This window comes from Ascaphus truei, unplaced genomic scaffold, assembly GCF_040206685.1.
Source record: "Ascaphus truei isolate aAscTru1 unplaced genomic scaffold, aAscTru1.hap1 HAP1_SCAFFOLD_1446, whole genome shotgun sequence".
NCBI classification, from domain to species: Eukaryota; Metazoa; Chordata; class Amphibia; order Anura; family Ascaphidae; genus Ascaphus; species Ascaphus truei.
The window spans coordinates 43969-64639 of NW_027454330.1; the positions used below are offsets into that span (position 1 = coordinate 43969).

Consider the following 20671-nt stretch of genomic DNA (forward strand, 5'->3'; position numbering starts at 1 on the left):
GACGCAGTGCAGGAATAGCAGAGGGAAGCAGCGCAGGAATAGGAGAGGGACGCAGGGCAGGAATAGCAGAGGGAAGCAGGGCAGGAATAGCAGAGGGACGCAGGGCAGGAATAGCAGAGGGAAGCAGTGCAGGAATAGCAGAGGAAGCAGGGCAGGAATAGCAGAGGGAAGCAGGGCAGGAATAGCAGAGGGACGCAGTGCAGGAATAGCAGAGGGACGCAGTGCAGGAATAGCAGAGGGACGCAGTGCAGGAATAGCAGAGGGAAGCAGCGCAGGAATAGCAGAGAGACGCAGCACAGGAATAGCAGTGGACGCGGCGCAGGAATAGCAGAGTGACGCAGCGCAGGAATACAGCGCAGGAATAGGAGAGGACGCAGCGCAGGAATAGCAGAGGACGCAGTGCAGGAATAGCAGAGGAAGCAGCGCAGGAATAGCAGAGGGAAGCAGTGCAGGAATAGCAGAGGACGCAGTGCAGGAATAGCAGAGGGAAGTAATGCCGGCTCACGCGTGGGTTCCTCTGGTTTTGCCGCAGGTGCTGGTTCGGGAAGAAGGCCGGAGTGTACACGGACTTCATCTACCAGGGCCCGGTAATCCTGGTGCTGCTGGTGAGAACGTGCACAGCTATCTGTCACTGTGCTCCTCTGACACACACACACTCACGGCTATCTCTCACACACACACACGGCTAACTCTCACATGTCCTGTGTCACACACACATGGCTATCTCTCACACGTCCTGTGTCACACACACACACGGCTATCTCTCACAAGTCCTGTGTCACACACACACACACGGCTATCTCTCACACGTCCTGTGTCACACACACACACACGGCTATCTCTCACATGTCCTGTGTCACACACACGGCTATCTCTCACACGTCCTGTGTCACACATACACACACGGCTATCTCTCACACGTCCTGTGTCACACACACACACACGGCTATCTCTCACAAGTCCTGTGTCACACATACACACACGGCTATCTCTCACACGTCCTGTGTCACACATACACACACGGCTATCTCTCACAAGTCCTGTGTCACACATACACACACGGCTATCTCTCACACGTCCTGTGTCACACACACACACACGGCTATCTCTCACATGTCCTGTGTCACACACACGGCTATCTCTCACACGTCATGTGTCTCACACACACGGCTATCTCACACACGTCCTGTGTGTCACACACACATGGCTATCTCACACACACACACACGGCTATCTCTCACACATCCTGTGTCACACACACACACACACGGCTATCTCTCACACATCCTGTGTCTCACACACACACGGCTATCTCTCACACACACACACGGCTATCTCTCACACATCCTGTGTCACACACACACACACGGCTATCTCTCACATGTCCTTTGTCTCACACACACACACACGGCTATCTCTCTCACACACACACACGGCTATCTCTCACATGTCCTGTGTCTCACACACACACACGGCTATCTCTCTCACACACACACACGGCTATCTCTCACACATCCTGTGTCTCACACACACACGGCTATCTCTCATGTCCTGTGTCTCACACATACACACACGGCTATCTCTCACACGTCCTGGGTCTCACACACACACACACGGCTATCTCTCATGTCCTGTGTCTCACACACACACACACACGGCTATCTCTCACACACAGACACACGGCTATCTCTCACACATCCTGTGTCTCACACACACGGCTATCTCTCACACGTCCTGGGTCTCACACACACACACACGGCTATCTCTCATGTCCTGTGTCTCACACATACACACACGGCTATCTCTCATGTCCTGTGTCTCACACATACACACACACGGCTATCTCTCATGTCCTGTGTCTCACACATACACACACACGGCTATCTCTCACACACAGACACACAGCTATCTCTCACACATCCTGTGTCTCACACACACGGCTATCTCTCACATGTCCTGTGTCTCACACATACACACACGGCTATCTCTCACACGTCATGTGTCTCACACACACACACGGCTATCTCACATGTCCTGTGTCACACACACACACAGCTATCTCTCACATGTCCTGTGTCATACACACACACACACACACACGGCTATCTCACATGTCCTGTGTCACACACAGCTATCTCTCACACACACGGCTATCTCACATGTCCTGTGTCACACACAGCTATCTCTCACACACACGGCTATCTCACATGTCCTGTGTCACACACAGCTATCTCTCACACACACGGCTATCTCACATGTCCTGTGTTACACACAGCTATCTCTCACACACACGGCTATCTCTCTTTTTGTGATTTCAGATAAACTTTATATTTTTATTTAACATTGTGCGGATTCTGATGACGAAGCTGCGCGCCTCCACCACTTCAGAGACCATCCAGTACAGGTGAGTGAGGCATGCTGGGATACTACGCTGCTCCCACTCTCTCCCTTCTCTCACTCACTCCCACTCCATCTTACTCACTTCTATGTACTCCCACTCCCCCACACTCTTACTCACTCATACCCACTCCATCGTACTCACTTCTATGTACTCCCACTCCCCCCACTCACTCTTACTCACTCATACCCACTCCCTCCCACTCATCTTACTCACTTCTATGTACTCCCACTCCCCCCACTCACTCATACCCACTCCCTCCCACTCATCTTACTCACTTCTATGTACTCCCACTCCCCCCACTCACTCTTACTCACTCATACCCACTCCCTCCTACTCATCTTACTCACTTCTATGTACTCCCACTCCCCCCACTCACTCTTACTCACTCATACCCACTCCCTCCCACTCATCTTACTCACTTCTATGTACTCCCACTCCCCCCACTCACTCTTACTCACTCATACCCACTCCCTCCCACTCATCTTACTCACTTCTATGTACTCCCACTCCCCCCACTCACTCTTACTCACTCATACCCACTCCCTCCCACTCCATCGTACTCACTTCTATGTACTCCCACTCCCCCACACTCACTCTTACTCACTCATACCCACTCCCTCCCACTCCATCGTACTCACTTCTATGTACTCCCACTCCCCCACACTCTTACTCACTCATACCCACTCCCTCCCATTCCATCTTACTCACTTCTATGTACTCCCACTCCCCCCACACTCTTACTCACTCATACCCACTCACTCCCACTCAATCTTACTCACTTCTATGTACTCCCACTCCCCCACACTCACTCTTACTCACTCATACCCACTCCATCTTACGCACTTCTATGTACTCCCACTCCCCCCACTCACTCTTACTCTCTCATACCCACTCACTCCCACTCCATCTTACTCACTTCTATGTACTCCCACTCCCCCCACACTCTTACTCACTCATACCCACTCCATCTTACTCACTTCTATGTACTCCCACTCCCCCCACTCACTCTTACTCATACCCACTCCCTCCCACTCCATCTTACTCACTTCTATGTACTCCCACTCCCCCCACTCACTCTTACTCACTCATACCCACTCACTCCCACTCCATCTTACTCACTTCTATGTATTCCCACTCCCCCACACTCACTCTTACTCACTCATACCCACTCACTCCCACTCACTCCCACTCCCACTCCCACCACTCACTCCCACTCACACCCATTCCATCTTACTCCCACCACTCACTCCCACTCACTCTTACTCATACCCACTCACTTCCACTCCATCTTACTCACTCCCACTCACTCGTATTCATTTCCATGCCCACCCACTTACCCTCACTCACTTATTAATACCCACTCACTCCTACTCCCCCCACTCACCCTTTTTTACTCATACTCACTCCCACTCCATCTAATTGAAGTCCATGCACTCAAACTCCGCCACTAACTCCCACTCACTCTTACTTACTCCCCCCACTCCCTCACCCCCACTCACTCCCACACCCTCCCATGCACTCCCACCTCCCTCCCACACACACCCACTCACTGTCACTCCATCTTACTTACTCCCCCACCACTTACTCCGTCCCACTACCTCCCACTCACACTTACTCCCACTCCCTCCCATGCACTCCCACTTCCCCATACACTCACACTCCCTCTTACACCCACTCACTCCCACTCCCCCCCCCCACTCCATCATACTCACTCCCACTCCCCACCAGACACTCCCACTCCTTACACACCCACTCCCCCCACGTATTGTACTTTCCTTATTTCCTTGTCCATCCCCACTCTCTTCACCCTACCTTCTCTCTCTCTCTCTGTTCTCCCCTCCCTCCCCCTCAATCTCTCCTTCTCTTTCTTCTACTCTCCCTCTCTCCTTCTCCCCTCTCTCTCTCCCCTCCTCAATCTCTCCTTCTCTTTCTTCTCCCCTCTCCCCCCCTCAATCTCTTTCTATTTCTATTCCCCTCTCCCCCTCCTAAACCTCCCCTTCTCTTCCTTCTCTCCCTCCTCAATTTCTCCTTCTTTATTCTCCCATCTCTCCCCCTCCTCAATCTCTACTCTCTCTTCCCCCCTCCTCAATCTCTACTCTCTCTCTCCTCTCCTCCTCAATCTCTCCCTCTCTCTCTTCTCCCCTATCTCTCTCCCCACCCTCCTCAATCTATCCTCTATCCCCCCTCCTCAATCTATCCTCTCTCTCCCCCCTCCTCAATCTCTCCTTCTCTTTCTTCTCCCCTCCCCCACTTTCCTTCTCTTTCTTCTCCCCTTTTCTCCTTTGTCCCTCTCATTTCCCCCTCTCCATCTCCCCGTGATGGGGCGGCCTTGTAGAGAGGTTCAGTAAGGATTCCACAGACAGTAGTTTCCTGCCAAGATAAAGGATTTTATTTCCAGGACTGGGGAAAAGAATGTATTAGGGCACGTAGATACCTAGTGCAGAACTGCCTCAACAGTCTTTAACAGAGCAAGGGTAGCCAACTTCTGTCCTCAATGGCTACCAATAGGTCCGGTATTAGTCATGTCCTTGCTTCAGAAGGGTCTGAAGACTTTGATGCTTGCTGTGAGTCCCAGCTGTTCCCTGGTTACCTTCAGGCTTGGAGCTTTGTGTTGGTGCTGGGTGTGAGTCCCATGTGTTCCCCAGGCAGATCTACTGAGAACATGAAGCCTGAGTCCCTGCAGGCTTGGAGCTTTGTGTTGGTGCTGGGTGTGAGTCCCAGCTGTTCCCCAGGCAGATCTACTGAGAACATGAAGCCTGAGTCCCTGCAGGCTTGGAGCTTTGTGTTGGTGCTGGGTGTGAGTCCCAGCTGTTCCCCAGGCAGATCTACTGAGAACATGAAGCCTGAGTCCCTGCAGGCTTGGAGCTTTGTGTTGGTGCTGGGTGTGAGTCCCAGCTGTTCCCCAGGCAGATCTACTGAGAACATGAAGCCTGAGTCCCTGCAGGCTTGGAGCTTTGTGTTGGTGCTGGGTGTGAGTCCCAGCTGTTCCCCAGGCAGATCTACTGAGAACATGAAGCCTGAGTCCCTGCAGGCTTGGAGCTTTGTGTTGGTGCTGGGTGTGAGTCCCAGCTGTTCCCCAGGCAGATCTACTGAGAACATGAAGCCTGAGTCCCTGCAGGCTTGGAGCTTTGTGTTGGTGCTGGGTGTGAGTCCCAGCTGTTCCCCAGGCAGATCTACTGAGAACATGAAGCCTGAGTCCCTGCAGGCTTGGAGCTTTGTGTTGGGGCTGGGTGTGAGTCCCAGCTGTTCCCCAGGCAGATCTACTGAGAACATGAAGCCCGAGTCCCTGCAGGCTTGGAGCTTTGTGTTGGTGCTGGGTGTGAGTCCCAGCTGTTCCCCAGGCAGATCTACTGAGAACATGAAGCATGAGTCCCTGCAGGCTTGGAGCTTTGTGTTGGTGCTGGGTGTGAGTCCCAGCTGTTCCCCAGGCAGATCTACTGAGAACATGAAGCCCGAGTCCCTGCAGGCTTGGAGCTTTGTGTTGGTGCTGGGTGTGAGTCCAAGCTGTTCCCCAGGCAGATCTACTGAGAACATGAAGCCTGAGTCCCTGCAGGCTTGGAGCTTTGTGTTGGTGCTGGGTGTGAGTCCCAGCTGTTCCCCAGGCAGATCTACTGAGAACATGAAGCCCGAGTCCCTGCAGGCTTGGAGCTTTGTGTTGGTGCTGGGTGTGAGTCCCAGCTGTTCCCCAGGCAGATCTACTGAGAACATGAAGCCTGAGTCCCTGCAGGCTTGGAGCTTTGTGTTGGTGCTGGGTGTGAGTCCCAGCTGTTCCCCAGGCAGATCTACTGAGAACATGAAGCCTGAGTCCCTGCAGGCTTGGAGCTTTGTGTTGGTGCTGGGTGTGAGTCCCAGCTGTTCCCCAGGCAGATCTACTGAGAACATGAAGCCTGAGTCCCTGCAGGCTTGGAGCTTTGTGTTGGGGCTGGGTGTGAGTCCCAGCTGTTCCCCAGGCAGATCTACTGAGAACATGAAGCCCGAGTCCCTGCAGGCTTGGAGCTTTGTGTTGGTGCTGGGTGTGAGTCCCAGCTGTTCCCCAGGCAGATCTACTGAGAACATGAAGCATGAGTCCCTGCAGGCTTGGAGCTTTGTGTTGGTGCTGGGTGTGAGTCCCAGCTGTTCCCCAGGCAGATCTACTGAGAACATGAAGCCCGAGTCCCTGCAGGCTTGGAGCTTTGTGTTGGTGCTGGGTGTGAGTCCCAGCTGTTCCCCAGGCAGATCTACTGAGAACATGAAGCCTGAGTCCCTGCAGGCTTGGAGCTTTGTGTTGGTGCTGGGTGTGAGTCCCAGCTGTTCCCCAGGCAGATCTACTGAGAACATGAAGCCTGAGTCCCTGCAGGCTTGGAGCTTTGTGTTGGTGCTGGGTGTGAGTCCCAGCTGTTCCCCAGGCAGATCTACTGAGAACATGAAGCCTGAGTCCCTGCAGGCTTGGAGCTTTGTGTTGGTGCTGGGTGTGAGTCCCAGCTGTTCCCCAGGCAGATCTACTGAGAACATGAAGCCTGAGTCCCTGCAGGCTTGGAGCTTTGTGTTGGTGCTGGGTGTGAGTCCCAGCTGTTCCCCAGGCAGATCTACTGAGAACATGAAGCCCGAGTCCCTGCAGGCTTGGAGCTTTGAGTTGGTGCTGGGTGTGAGTCCCAGCTGTTCCCCAGGCAGATCTACTGAGAACATGAAGCCTGAGTCCCTGCAGGCTTGGAGCTTTGTGTTGGTGCTGGGTGTGAGTCATAGCTGTTCCCCAGGCAGATCTACTGAGAACATGAAGCCTGAGTCCCTGCAGGCTTGGAGCTTTGTGTTGGTGCTGGGTGTGAGTCCCAGCTGTTCCCCAGGCAGATCTACTGAGAACATGAAGCCGGAGTCCCTGCAGGCTTGGAGCTTTGTGTTGGTGCTGGGTGTGAGTCCCAGCTGTTCCCCAGGCAGATCTACTGAGAACATGAAGCCTGAGTCCCTGCAGGCTTGGAGCTTTGTGTTGGTGCTGGGTGTGAGTCCCAGCTGTTCCCCAGGCAGATCTACTGAGAACATGAAGCCCGAGTCCCTGCAGGCTTGGAGCTTTGTGTTGGTGCTGGGTGTGAGTCCCAGCTGTTCCCCAGGCAGATCTACTGAGAACATGAAGCCTGAGTCCCTGCAGGCTTGGAGCTTTGTGTTGGTGCTGGGTGTGAGTCCCAGCTGTTCCCCAGGCAGATCTACTGAGAACATGAAGCCTGAGTCCCTGCAGGCTTGGAGCTTTGTGTTGGTGCTGGGTGTGAGTCCCAGCTGTTCCCCAGGCAGATCTACTGAGAACATGAAGCCTGAGTCCCTGCAGGCTTGGAGCTTTGTGTTGGTGCTGGGTGGGAGTCCCAGCTGTTCCCCAGGCAGATCTACTGAGAACATGAAGCCTGAGTCCCTGCAGGCTTGGAGCTTTGTGTTGGTGCTGGGTGTGAGTCCCAGCTGTTCCCCAGGCAGATCTACTGAGAACATGAAGCCCGAGTCCCTGCAGGCTTGGAGCTTTGTGTTGGTGCTGGGTGTGAGTCCCAGCTGTTCCCCAGGCAGATCTACTGAGAACATGAAGCCCGAGTCCCTGCAGGCTTGGAGCTTTGTGTTGGTGCTGGGTGTGAGTCCCAGCTGTTCCCCAGGCAGATCTACTGAGAACATGAAGCCTGAGTCCCTGCAGGCTTGGAGCTTTGTGTTGGTGCTGGGTGTGAGTCCCAGCTGTTCCCCAGGCAGATCTACTGAGAACATGAAGCCTGAGTCCCTGCAGGCTTGGAGCTTTGTGTTGGGGCTGGGTGTGAGTCCCAGCTGTTCCCCAGGCAGATCTACTGAGAACATGAAGCCCGAGTCCCTGCAGGCTTGGAGCTTTGTGTTGGTGCTGGGTGTGAGTCCCAGCTGTTCCCCAGGCAGATCTACTGAGAACATGAAGCATGAGTCCCTGCAGGCTTGGAGCTTTGTGTTGGTGCTGGGTGTGAGTCCCAGCTGTTCCCCAGGCAGATCTACTGAGAACATGAAGCCCGAGTCCCTGCAGGCTTGGAGCTTTGTGTTGGTGCTGGGTGTGAGTCCCAGCTGTTCCCCAGGCAGATCTACTGAGAACATGAAGCCTGAGTCCCTGCAGGCTTGGAGCTTTGTGTTGGTGCTGGGTGTGAGTCCCAGCTGTTCCCCAGGCAGATCTACTGAGAACATGAAGCCTGAGTCCCTGCAGGCTTGGAGCTTTGTGTTGGTGCTGGGTGTGAGTCCCAGCTGTTCCCCAGGCAGATCTACTGAGAACATGAAGCCTGAGTCCCTGCAGGCTTGGAGCTTTGTGTTGGTGCTGGGTGTGAGTCCCAGCTGTTCCCCAGGCAGATCTACTGAGAACATGAAGCCTGAGTCCCTGCAGGCTTGGAGCTTTGTGTTGGTGCTGGGTGTGAGTCCCAGCTGTTCCCCAGGCAGATCTACTGAGAACATGAAGCCTGAGTCCCTGCAGGCTTGGAGCTTTGTGTTGGTGCTGGGTGTGAGTCCCAGCTGTTCCCCAGGCAGATCTACTGAGAACATGAAGCCCGAGTCCCTGCAGGCTTGGAGCTTTGAGTTGGTGCTGGGTGTGAGTCCCAGCTGTTCCCCAGGCAGATCTACTGAGAACATGAAGCCTGAGTCCCTGCAGGCTTGGAGCTTTGTGTTGGTGCTGGGTGTGAGTCATAGCTGTTCCCCAGGCAGATCTACTGAGAACATGAAGCCTGAGTCCCTGCAGGCTTGGAGCTTTGTGTTGGTGCTGGGTGTGAGTCCCAGCTGTTCCCCAGGCAGATCTACTGAGAACATGAAGCCGGAGTCCCTGCAGGCTTGGAGCTTTGTGTTGGTGCTGGGTGTGAGTCCCAGCTGTTCCCCAGGCAGATCTACTGAGAACATGAAGCCTGAGTCCCTGCAGGCTTGGAGCTTTGTGTTGGTGCTGGGTGTGAGTCCCAGCTGTTCCCCAGGCAGATCTACTGAGAACATGAAGCCCGAGTCCCTGCAGGCTTGGAGCTTTGTGTTGGTGCTGGGTGTGAGTCCCAGCTGTTCCCCAGGCAGATCTACTGAGAACATGAAGCCTGAGTCCCTGCAGGCTTGGAGCTTTGTGTTGGTGCTGGGTGTGAGTCCCAGCTGTTCCCCAGGCAGATCTACTGAGAACATGAAGCCTGAGTCCCTGCAGGCTTGGAGCTTTGTGTTGGTGCTGGGTGTGAGTCCCAGCTGTTCCCCAGGCAGATCTACTGAGAACATGAAGCCTGAGTCCCTGCAGGCTTGGAGCTTTGTGTTGGTGCTGGGTGGGAGTCCCAGCTGTTCCCCAGGCAGATCTACTGAGAACATGAAGCCTGAGTCCCTGCAGGCTTGGAGCTTTGTGTTGGTGCTGGGTGTGAGTCCCAGCTGTTCCCCAGGCAGATCTACTGAGAACATGAAGCCCGAGTCCCTGCAGGCTTGGAGCTTTGTGTTGGTGCTGGGTGTGAGTCCCAGCTGTTCCCCAGGCAGATCTACTGAGAACATGAAGCCCGAGTCCCTGCAGGCTTGGAGCTTTGTGTTGGTGCTGGGTGTGAGTCCCAGCTGTTCCCCAGGCAGATCTACTGAGAACATGAAGCCTGAGTCCCTGCAGGCTTGGAGCTTTGTGTTGGTGCTGGGTGTGAGTCCCAGCTGTTCCCCAGGCAGATCTACTGAGAACATGAAGCCTGAGTCCCTGCAGGCTTGGAGCTTTGTGTTGGGGCTGGGTGTGAGTCCCAGCTGTTCCCCAGGCAGATCTACTGAGAACATGAAGCCCGAGTCCCTGCAGGCTTGGAGCTTTGTGTTGGTGCTGGGTGTGAGTCCCAGCTGTTCCCCAGGCAGATCTACTGAGAACATGAAGCATGAGTCCCTGCAGGCTTGGAGCTTTGTGTTGGTGCTGGGTGTGAGTCCCAGCTGTTCCCCAGGCAGATCTACTGAGAACATGAAGCCCGAGTCCCTGCAGGCTTGGAGCTTTGTGTTGGTGCTGGGTGTGAGTCCCAGCTGTTCCCCAGGCAGATCTACTGAGAACATGAAGCCTGAGTCCCTGCAGGCTTGGAGCTTTGTGTTGGTGCTGGGTGTGAGTCCCAGCTGTTCCCCAGGCAGATCTACTGAGAACATGAAGCCTGAGTCCCTGCAGGCTTGGAGCTTTGTGTTGGTGCTGGGTGTGAGTCCCAGCTGTTCCCCAGGCAGATCTACTGAGAACATGAAGCCTGAGTCCCTGCAGGCTTGGAGCTTTGTGTTGGTGCTGGGTGTGAGTCCCAGCTGTTCCCCAGGCAGATCTACTGAGAACATGAAGCCTGAGTCCCTGCAGGCTTGGAGCTTTGTGTTGGTGCTGGGTGTGAGTCCCAGCTGTTCCCCAGGCAGATCTACTGAGAACATGAAGCCTGAGTCCCTGCAGGCTTGGAGCTTTGTGTTGGTGCTGGGTGTGAGTCATAGCTGTTCCCCAGGCAGATCTACTGAGAACATGAAGCCTGAGTCCCTGCAGGCTTGGAGCTTTGTGTTGGTGCTGGGTGTGAGTCCCAGCTGTTCCCCAGGCAGATCTACTGAGAACATGAAGCCGGAGTCCCTGCAGGCTTGGAGCTTTGTGTTGGTGCTGGGTGTGAGTCCCAGCTGTTCCCCAGGCAGATCTACTGAGAACATGAAGCCTGAGTCCCTGCAGGCTTGGAGCTTTGTGTTGGTGCTGGGTGTGAGTCCCAGCTGTTCCCCAGGCAGATCTACTGAGAACATGAAGCCTGAGTCCCTGCAGGCTTGGAGCTTTGTGTTGGTGCTGGGTGTGAGTCCCAGCTGTTCCCCAGGCAGATCTACTGAGAACATGAAGCCCGAGTCCCTGCAGGCTTGGAGCTTTGTGTTGGTGCTGGGTGTGAGTCCCAGCTGTTCCCCAGGCAGATCTACTGAGAACATGAAGCCTGAGTCCCTGCAGGCTTGGAGCTTTGTGTTGGTGCTGGGTGTGAGTCCCAGCTGTTCCCCAGGCAGATCTACTGAGAACATGATGCCTGAGTCCCTGCAGGCTTGGAGCTTTGTGTTGGTGCTGGGTGTGAGTCCCAGCTGTTCCCCAGGCAGATCTACTGAGAACATGAAGCCTGAGTCCCTGCAGGCTTGGAGCTTTGTGTTGGGGCTGGGTGTGAGTCCCAGCTGTTCCCCAGGCAGATCTACTGAGAACATGAAGCCCGAGTCCCTGCAGGCTTGGAGCTTTGTGTTGGTGCTGGGTGTGAGTCCCAGCTGTTCCCCAGGCAGATCTACTGAGAACATGAAGCATGAGTCCCTGCAGGCTTGGAGCTTTGTGTTGGTGCTGGGTGTGAGTCCCAGCTGTTCCCCAGGCAGATCTACTGAGAACATGAAGCCCGAGTCCCTGCAGGCTTGGAGCTTTGTGTTGGTGCTGGGTGTGAGTCCCAGCTGTTCCCCAGGCAGATCTACTGAGAACATGAAGCCTGAGTCCCTGCAGGCTTGGAGCTTTGTGTTGGTGCTGGGTGTGAGTCCCAGCTGTTCCCCAGGCAGATCTACTGAGAACATGAAGCCTGAGTCCCTGCAGGCTTGGAGCTTTGTGTTGGTGCTGGGTGTGAGTCCCAGCTGTTCCCCAGGCAGATCTACTGAGAACATGAAGCCTGAGTCCCTGCAGGCTTGGAGCTTTGTGTTGGTGCTGGGTGTGAGTCCCAGCTGTTCCCCAGGAAGATCTACTGAGAACATGAAGCCTGAGTCCCTGCAGGCTTAGAGCTTTGTGTTGGTGCTGGGTGTGAGTCCCAGCTGTTCCCCAGGCAGATCTACTGAGAACATGAAGCCCGAGTCCCTGCAGGCTTGGAGCTTTGAGTTGGTGCTGGGTGTGAGTCCCAGCTGTTCCCCAGGCAGATCTACTGAGAACATGAAGCCTGAGTCCCTGCAGGCTTGGAGCTTTGTGTTGGTGCTGGGTGTGAGTCATAGCTGTTCCCCAGGCAGATCTACTGAGAACATGAAGCCTGAGTCCCTGCAGGCTTGGAGCTTTGTGTTGGTGCTGGGTGTGAGTCCCAGCTGTTCCCCAGGCAGATCTACTGAGAACATGAAGCCGGAGTCCCTGCAGGCTTGGAGCTTTGTGTTGGTGCTGGGTGTGAGTCCCAGCTGTTCCCCAGGCAGATCTACTGAGAACATGAAGCCTGAGTCCCTGCAGGCTTGTAGCTTTGTGTTGGTGCTGGGTGTGAGTCCCAGCTGTTCCCTAGGCAGATCTACTGAGAACATGAAGCCTGAGTCCCTGCAGGCTTGGAGCTTTGTGTTGGTGCTGGGTGTGAGTCCCAGCTGTTCCCCAGGCAATTCTACTGAGAACATGAAGCCGGAGTCCCTGCAAGCTTGGAGCTTTGTGTTGGTGCTGGGTGTGAGTCCCAGCTGTTCCCCAGGCAGATCTACTGAGAACATGAAGCCTGAGTCCCTGCAGGCTTGGAGCTTTGTGTTGGTGCTGTGTTGTAGGGAAATACGCTGTGACCCTGCTCTGCTGCTGCTTCAGGAATAACTGATCTCTTCTCCTTTTTCACTCTTCTCTCTTCTACAGTACTTTCTCTCTTTTCTCCTCTCATTCCTCTCTCTCACTTCTCTCTTCTCCTTTCTCCGCCCCCTCCCACTCTCCTCTATACTCCTTTCTCTCTCTCCTCTCTTCCTTTCCCCCTCCCCTCTCTTCTCTCTTTGCCCCCGCACTCTCCTCTATACTCATTCTCTCCTCTCTCCCCTCTCTTTTCTTTTCCCCCTCCCTCTCTTCTCCTTCCCCCTCCTCTACTTCCCCCCTCTCCTCTATACTCATTCGCTCTCCCCTCACTTCTCCTCTCTGCTCATTTTCCCCTCTCTTCTCCTTTCTCCCCTCCCCCCCACCCTCCTCTATACTCATTCTCTCTTCTCTCTCCCCTCTCCTCCCCTTTCTCTCCTCTCTCCTCCCTTCCCCCTTCCCTCTCTTCTCCTTTCTCTCCCCCCACTCTCCTCAATATTCATTCTCTCTCCTCTCTCTTCTCCTTTACCTCCCCTCTCTTCTCCTTTCTCCCACCCCCCACTCTTCTATACTCATTCTCTCTTCTCTCCCCTCTCTCCCCTTTGTCTCGCCCCTCTCCTCTCTCGCGTCCCCTCCCGTGCTCCCCCCCAGGAAAGCTGTGAAGGCCACGCTGGTCCTCCTGCCCCTCCTCGGGATCACGTACATGCTATTCTTTGTGACTCCCGGAGAGGACGAAACCTCCCGCATTGTCTTCATATATTTCAACTCCTTCCTGCAGTCCTTCCAGGTGAGGAGAGGCCACGAGGGGGAGGAGAGGCCACAAGGGGGAGGAGAGGCCACGAGGGGGAGGAGAGGCCACGAGGGGGAGGAGAGGCCACGAGGGGGAGGAGAGGCCACGAGGGGGCACAGGGATAGGAGAGACCATGAGGGGGAAGGTCACAGGGAGAGGAAGGGGGGGGGGGTGGGATCCTGACATTAGTACAGCCGCCTCTGGGGTGGGATCCTGACATTAGTGCAGCCGCCTCTGGGGTGGGAGCCTGACATTAGTGCAGTGTCTCTGGGGTGGGAGCCTTACATTAGTGCAGCCGCCTCTGGGGTGGGATCCTGACATTAGTGCAGCGTCTCTGTGTTGGGAGCCTGACATTAGTGCAGCTGCCTCTGGGGTGGGAGCCTGATATTAGTGCGGCCGCCTCTGGGGTGGGAGCCTGACATTAGTGCGGCCGCCTCTGGGGTGGGAGCCTGACATTAGTGCAGCCGCCTCTGGGGTGGGAGCCTGATATTAGTGCAGCCGCCTCTGGGGTGGGATCCTGACATTAGTGCAGCCGCCTCTGGGGTGGGAGCCTGACATTAGTGCAGCATCTCTGGCGTGGGAGCCTGACATTAGTGCAGCCGCCTCTGGGGTGGGAGCCTGACATTAGTGCAGCCGCCTCTGCGGTGGGATCCTGACATTAGTGCAGCCGCCTCTGGGGTGGGCTCCTGACATTAGTGCAGCCGCCTCTGCGGTGGGATCCTGACATTAGTGCAGCGTCTCTGGGGTGGGAGCCTGACATTAGTGCGGCCGCCTCTGGGGTGGGATCCTGACATTAGTGCAGCGTCTCTGGGGTGGGATCCTGACATTAGTGCAGCTGCCTCTGGGGTGGGATCCTGACATTAGTGCAGCCGCCTCTGGGGTGGGATCCTGACATTAGTGCAGCGTCACTGTGGTGGGATCCTGACATTAGTGCAGCCGCCTCTGGGGTGGGATCCTGACATTAGTGCAGCCGTCTCTGGGGTGGGATCCTGACATTAGTGCAGCCGCCTCTGGGGTGGGAGCCTGACATTAGTGCAGCCGCCTCTGGGGTGGGAGCCTGACATTAGTGCGGCGTCTCTGTGGTGGGAGCCTGACATTAGTGCAGCCGCATCTGGGGTGGGATCCTGACATTAGTGCAGCGTCTCTGGGGTGGGATCCTGACATTAGTGCGGCGTCTCTGGGGTGGGAGCCTGACATTAGTGCAGCCGCCTCTGGGGACGGATCCTGACATTAGTGCAGCCGTCTCTGGGGTGGGATCCTGACATTAGTGCAGCCGCCTCTGGGGTGGGAGCCTGACATTAGTGCAGCCGCCTCTGGGGTGGGAGCCTGACATTAGTGCAGCGTCTCTGGGGTGGGAGCCTGACATTAGTGCAGCCGCCTCTGGGGTGGGAGCCTGACATTAGTGCAGCTGCCTCTGGGGTGGGAGCCTGATATTAGTGCAGCCGCCTCTGGGGTGGGATCCTGACATTAGTGCAGCCGCCTCTGGGGTGGGAGCCTGACATTAGTGCAGCCGCCTCTGGGGTGGGATCCTGACATTAGTGCAGCCGCCTCTGCGGTGGGATCCTGACATTAGTGTAGCGTCTCTGGGGTGGGAGCCTGACATTAGTGCACCCGTCTCTGGGGTAGGATCCTGACATTAGTGTAGCCGCCTCTGCGGTGGGATCCTGACATTAGTGCAGCGTCTCTGGGGTGGGAGCCTGACATTAGTGCAGCGTCTCTGGGGTAGGATCCTGACATTAGTGCAGCGTCTCTGGGGTGGGAGCCTGACATTAGTGCAGCGTCTCTCGGGTGGGAGCCTGACATTAGTGCAGCCGCCCCTGGGGTGGGATCCTGACATTAGTGCAGCGTCTCTGGGGTGGGAGCCTGACATTAGTGCAGCGTCTCTGGGGTGGGAGCCTGACATTAGTGCAGCGTCTCTGGGGTGGGATCCTGACATTAGTGCAGCCGCCTCTGGGGTGGGATCCTGACATTAGTGCAGCGTCTCTGGGGTGGGATCCTGACATTAGTGCAGCCGTCTCTGGGGTGGGATCCTGACATTAGTGCAGCGTCTCTGGGGTGGGATCCTGACATTAGTGCAGCCGTCTCTGGGGTGGGAGCCTGACATTAGTGCAGCTTCTCTGGGGTGGGAGCCGGACATTAGTGCAGCCGTCCCTGGGGTGGGATCCTGACATTAGTGCAGCCATCTCTGGGGTGGGAGCCTGACATTAGTGCAGCCGCCTCTGGGGTGGGAGCCTGACATTAGTGCAGCCGCCTCTGGGGTGGGAGCCTGACATTAGTGCAGCCATCTCTGGGGTGGGAGCCTGACATTAGTGCAGCCGCCTCTGGGGTGGGAGCCTGATATTAGTGCAGCCGCCTCTGGGGTGGGATCCTGACATTAGTGCAGCCGCCTCTGGGGTGGGAGCCTGACATTAGTGCAGCCGCCTCTGGGGTGGGAGCCTGACATTAGTGCAGCGTCTCTGGGGTGGGAGCCTGACATTAGTGCAGCGTCTCTGGGGTGGGAGCCTGACATTAGTGCGGCCGCCTCTGGGGTGGGAGCCTGACATTAGTGCAGCGTCTCTGGGGTGGGATCCTGACATTAGTGCAGCCGCCTCTGGGGTGGGATCCTGACATTATTGCAGCGTCTCTGGGGTGGGATCCTGACATTATTGCAGCGTCTCTGGGGTGGGATCCTGACATTAGTGCAGCGTCTCTGGGGTGGGAGCCTGACATTAGTGCAGCCGTCTCTGGGGTGGGAGCCTGACATTAGTGCAGCGTCTCTGGGGTGGGAGCCTGACATTAGTGCAGCCGCCTCTGGGGTGGGAGCCTGACATTAGTGCAGCCGCCTCTGGGGTGGGAGCCTGACATTAGTGCAGCCGCCTCTGGGGTGGGAGCCTGACATTAGTGCAGCGTCTCTGGGGTGGGAGCCTCACATTAGTGCAGCGTCTCTGGGGTGGGAGCCTGACATTAGTGCAGCCGCCTCTGGGGTGGAATCCTGACATTTGTGCAGCGTCTCTGGGGTGGGAGCCTGACATTAGTGCAGCCGCCTCTGGGGTGGGATCCTGACATTAGTGCAGCCGTCTCTGGGGTGGGATCCTGACATTAGTGCAGCGTCTCTGGGGTGGGAGCCTGACATTAGTGCACCCGTCTCTGGGGTAGGATCCTGACATTAGTGCGGCCGCCTCTGGGGTGGGAGCCTGACATTAGTGCGGCCGCCTCTGGGGTGGGATCCTGACATTAGTGCAGCATCTCTGGGGTGGGTGCCTGACATTAGTGCAGCCGTCTCTGGGGTGGGAGCCTGACATTAGTGCAGCCGTCTCTGGGGTGGGAGCCTGACATTAGTGCAGCCGTCTCTGGGGTGGGAGCCTGACATTAGTGCAGCCGCCTCTGGGGTGGGATCCTGACATTAGTGCAGCCGTCTCTGGGGTGGGATCCTGACATTAGTGCAGCCGTCTCTGGGGTGGGAGCCTGACATTAGTGCAGCCGTCTCTGGGGTGGGAGCCTGACATTAGTGCTGCGTCTCTGGGGTGGGAGCCTGACATTAGTGCAGCGTCTCTGGGGTGGGAGCCTGACATTAGTGCGGCCGCCTCTGGGGTGGGATCCTGACATTAGTGCAGCGTCTCTGGGGTGGGAGCCTGACATTAGTGCAGCCGTCTCTGGGTTGGGATCCTGACATTAGTGCAGCCGTCTCTGGGGTGGGATCCTGACATTAGTGCAGCGTCTCTGGGGTGGGAGCCTGACATTAGTGCAGCCGTCTCTGGGGTGGGATCCTGACATTAGTGCAGCCGTCTCTGGGGTGGGATCCTGACATTAGTGCAGCGTCTCTGGGGTGGGATCCTGACATTAGTGCAGCCGTCTCTGGGGTGGGAGCCTGACATTAGTGCAGCCGTCTCTGGGGTGGGAGCCTGACATTAGTGCTGCGTCTCTGGGGTGGGATCCTGACATTAGTGCAGCGTCTCTGGGGTGGGAGCCTGACATTAGTGCAGCCGCATCTGGGGTGGGATCCTGACATTAGTGCAGCGCCTCTGGGGTGGGATCCTGACATTAGTGCAGCTGCCTCTGGGGTGGGAGCCTGACATTAGTGCAGCCGCATCTGGGGTGGGATCCTGACATTAGTGCAGCGCCTCTGGGGTGGGATCCTGACATTAGTGCAGCTGCCTCTGGGGTGGGAGCCTGACATTAGTGCAGCCGCCTCTGGGGACGGATCCTGACATTAGTGCAGCCGTCTCTGGGGTGGGATCCTGACATTAGTGCACCCGTCTCTGGGGTAGGATCCTGACATTAGTGCGGCCGCCTCTGGGGTGGGAGCCTGACATTAGTGCAGCGCCTCTGGGGTGGGATCCTGACATTAGTGCAGCGTCTCTGGGGTGGGAGCCTGACATTAGTGCAGCCGCCTCTGGGGTGGTAGCCTGACATTAGTGCAGCCGCCTCTGGGGTGGGATCCTGACATTAGTGCAGCGCCTCTGGGGTGGGATCCTGACATTAGTGCAGCATCTCTGGGGTGGGTGCCTGACATTAGTGCAGCCGTCTCTGGGGTGGGAGCCTGACATTAGTGCAGCCGTCTCTGGGGTGGGAGCCTGACATTAGTGCAGCCGCCTCTGGGGTGGGATCCTGACATTAGTGCAGCCGTCTCTGGGGTGGGATCCTGACATTAGTGCAGCCGTCTCTGGGGTGGGAGCCTGACATTAGTGCAGCCGTCTCTGGGGTGGGAGCCTGACATTAGTGCTGCGTCTCTGGGGTGGGAGCCTGACATTAGTGCTGCGTCTCTGGGGTGGGAGCCTGACATTAGTGCAGCGTCTCTGGGGTGGGAGCCTGACATTAGTGCGGCCGCCTCTGGGGTGGGATCCTGACATTAGTGCAGCGTCTCTGGGGTGGGAGCCTGACATTAGTGCAGCCGTCTCTGGGTTGGGAGCCTGACATTAGTGCAGCCATCTCTGGGGTGGGAGCCTGACATTAGTGCTGCGTCTCTGGGGTGGGAGCCTGACATTAGTGCGGCCGCCTCTGGGGTGGGAGCCTGACATTAGTGCAGCGTCTCTGGGGTGGGATCCTGACATTAGTGCAGCGTCTCTGGGGTGGGAGCCTGACATTAGTGCGGCCGCCTCTGGGGTGGGAGCCTGACATTAGTGCAGCGTCTCTGGGGTGGGATCCTGACATTAGTGCAGCCGTCTCTGGGGTGGGAGCCTGACATTAGTGCAGCCGTCTCTGGGGTGGGATCCTGACATTAGTGCAGCCATCTCTGGGGTGGGATCCTGACATTAGTGCAGCGTCTCTGGGGTGGGATCCTGACATTAGTGCAGCCGTCTCTGGGTTGGGAGCCTGACATTAGTGCAGCCATCTCTGGGGTGGGATCCTGACATTAGTGCAGCGTCTCTGGGGTGGGATCCTGACATTAGTGCAGCCGTCTCTGGGGTGGGAGCCTGACATTAGTGCAGCCGTCTCTGGGGTGGGAGCCTGACATTAGTGCTGCGTCTCTGGGGTGGGATCCTGACATTAGTGCAGCGTCTCTGGGGTGGGAGCCTGACATTAGTGCAGCCGCATCTGGGGTGGGATCCTGACATTAGTGCAGCGCCTCTGGGGTGGGAGCCTGACATTAGTGCAGCTGCCTCTGGGGTGGGAGCCTGACATTAGTGCAGCCGCCTCTGGGGACGGATCCTGACATTAGTGCAGCCGTCTCTGGGGTGGGATCCTGACATTAGTGCAGCCGCCTCTGGGGTGGGAGCCTGACATTAGTGCAGCCGCCTCTGGGGTGGGAGCCTGACATTAGTGCAGCGTCTCTGGGGTGGGAGCCTGACATTAGTGCAGCCGCCTCTGGGGTGGGAGCCTGACATTAGTGCAGCTGCCTCTGGGGTGGGAGCCTGATATTAGTGCAGCCGCCTCTGGGGTGGGATCCTGACATTAGTGCAGCCGCCTCTGGGGTGGGAGCCTGACATTAGTGCAGCCGCCTCTGGGGTGGGATCCTGACATTAGTGCAGCCGCCTCTGCGGTGGGATCCTGACATTAGTGTAGCGTCTCTGGGGTGGGAGCCTGACATTAGTGCACCCGTCTCTGGGGTAGGATCCTGACATTAGTGTAGCGTCTCTGGGTTGGGAGCCTGACATTAGTGCAGCCGCCTCTGGGGTGGGATCCTGACATTAGTGCACCCGTCTCTGGGGTAGGATCCTGACATTAGTGCAGCGTCTCTGGGGTGGGAGCCTGACATTAGTGCAGCGTCTCTGGGGTGGGAGCCTGACATTAGTGCAGCCGCCTCTGGGGTAGGATCCTGACATTAGTGCAGCCGCCTCTGGGGTGGGAGCCTGACATTAGTGCAGCGTCTCTGGGGTGGGATCCTGACATTAGTGCAGCCGTCTCTGGGGTAGGAGCCTGACATTAGTGCAGCCGTCTCTGGGGTGGGATCCTGACATTAGTGCAGCCGCCTCTGGGGTAGGAGCCTGACATTAGTGCAGCGTCTCTGGGGTGGGAGCCTGATATTAGTGCAGCCGCCTCTGGGTTGGGAGCCTGACATTAGTGCAGCCGTCTCTGGGGTGGGATCCTGACATAAGTGCAGCCACCTCTGGGGTGGGATCCTGACATTAGTGCAGCCGCCTCTGGGGTGGGAGCCTGACATTAGTGCAGCCGCCTCTGGGATGGGAGCCTGACATTAGTGCAGCCGCCTCTGGGGTGGGAGCCTGACATTAGTGCAGCCGTCTCTGGGGTGGGATCCTGACATTAGTGCAGCGTCTCTGGGGTGGGAGCCTGACATTAGTGCAGCCGCCTCTGGGGTGGGATCCTGACATTAGTGCAGCCGCCTCTGGGTTGGGAGCCTGACATTAGTGCAGCGTCTCTGGGGTGGGATCCTGACATTAGTGCAGCCGCCTCTGGGGTGGGAGCCTGACATTAGTGCAGCCGTCTCTGGGGTGGGATCCTGACATTAGTGCAGCCGCCTCTGGGGTGGGAGCCTGACATTAGTGCAGCCGCCTCTGGGGTGGGAGCCTGACATTAGTGCAGCCGTCTCTGGGGTGGGAGCCTGACATTAGTGCAGCCGCCTCTGGGGTGGGAGCCTGACATTAGTGCAGCCGCCTCTGGGGTGGGAGCCTGACATTAGTGCAGCGTCTCTGGGGTGGGATCCTGACATTAGTGCAGCCGC

General features: G+C 56.9%; 1 protein-coding gene across 1 annotated transcript in view; it reads left to right on the forward strand.

Annotated features, from left to right (window-relative positions):
• The window catches only part of CRHR1 (corticotropin releasing hormone receptor 1), a 69156-nt gene that overhangs the window by 43814 nt on the left and 4671 nt on the right, over positions 1–20671 (forward strand). Inside the window, exons 5-7 of the mRNA XM_075581606.1 lie at positions 533–605; positions 2319–2404; positions 13434–13569. Coding sequence (XP_075437721.1) covers positions 533–605; positions 2319–2404; positions 13434–13569 — 295 coding nt within the window. The remainder of the gene's footprint in view (positions 1–532; positions 606–2318; positions 2405–13433; positions 13570–20671) is intronic.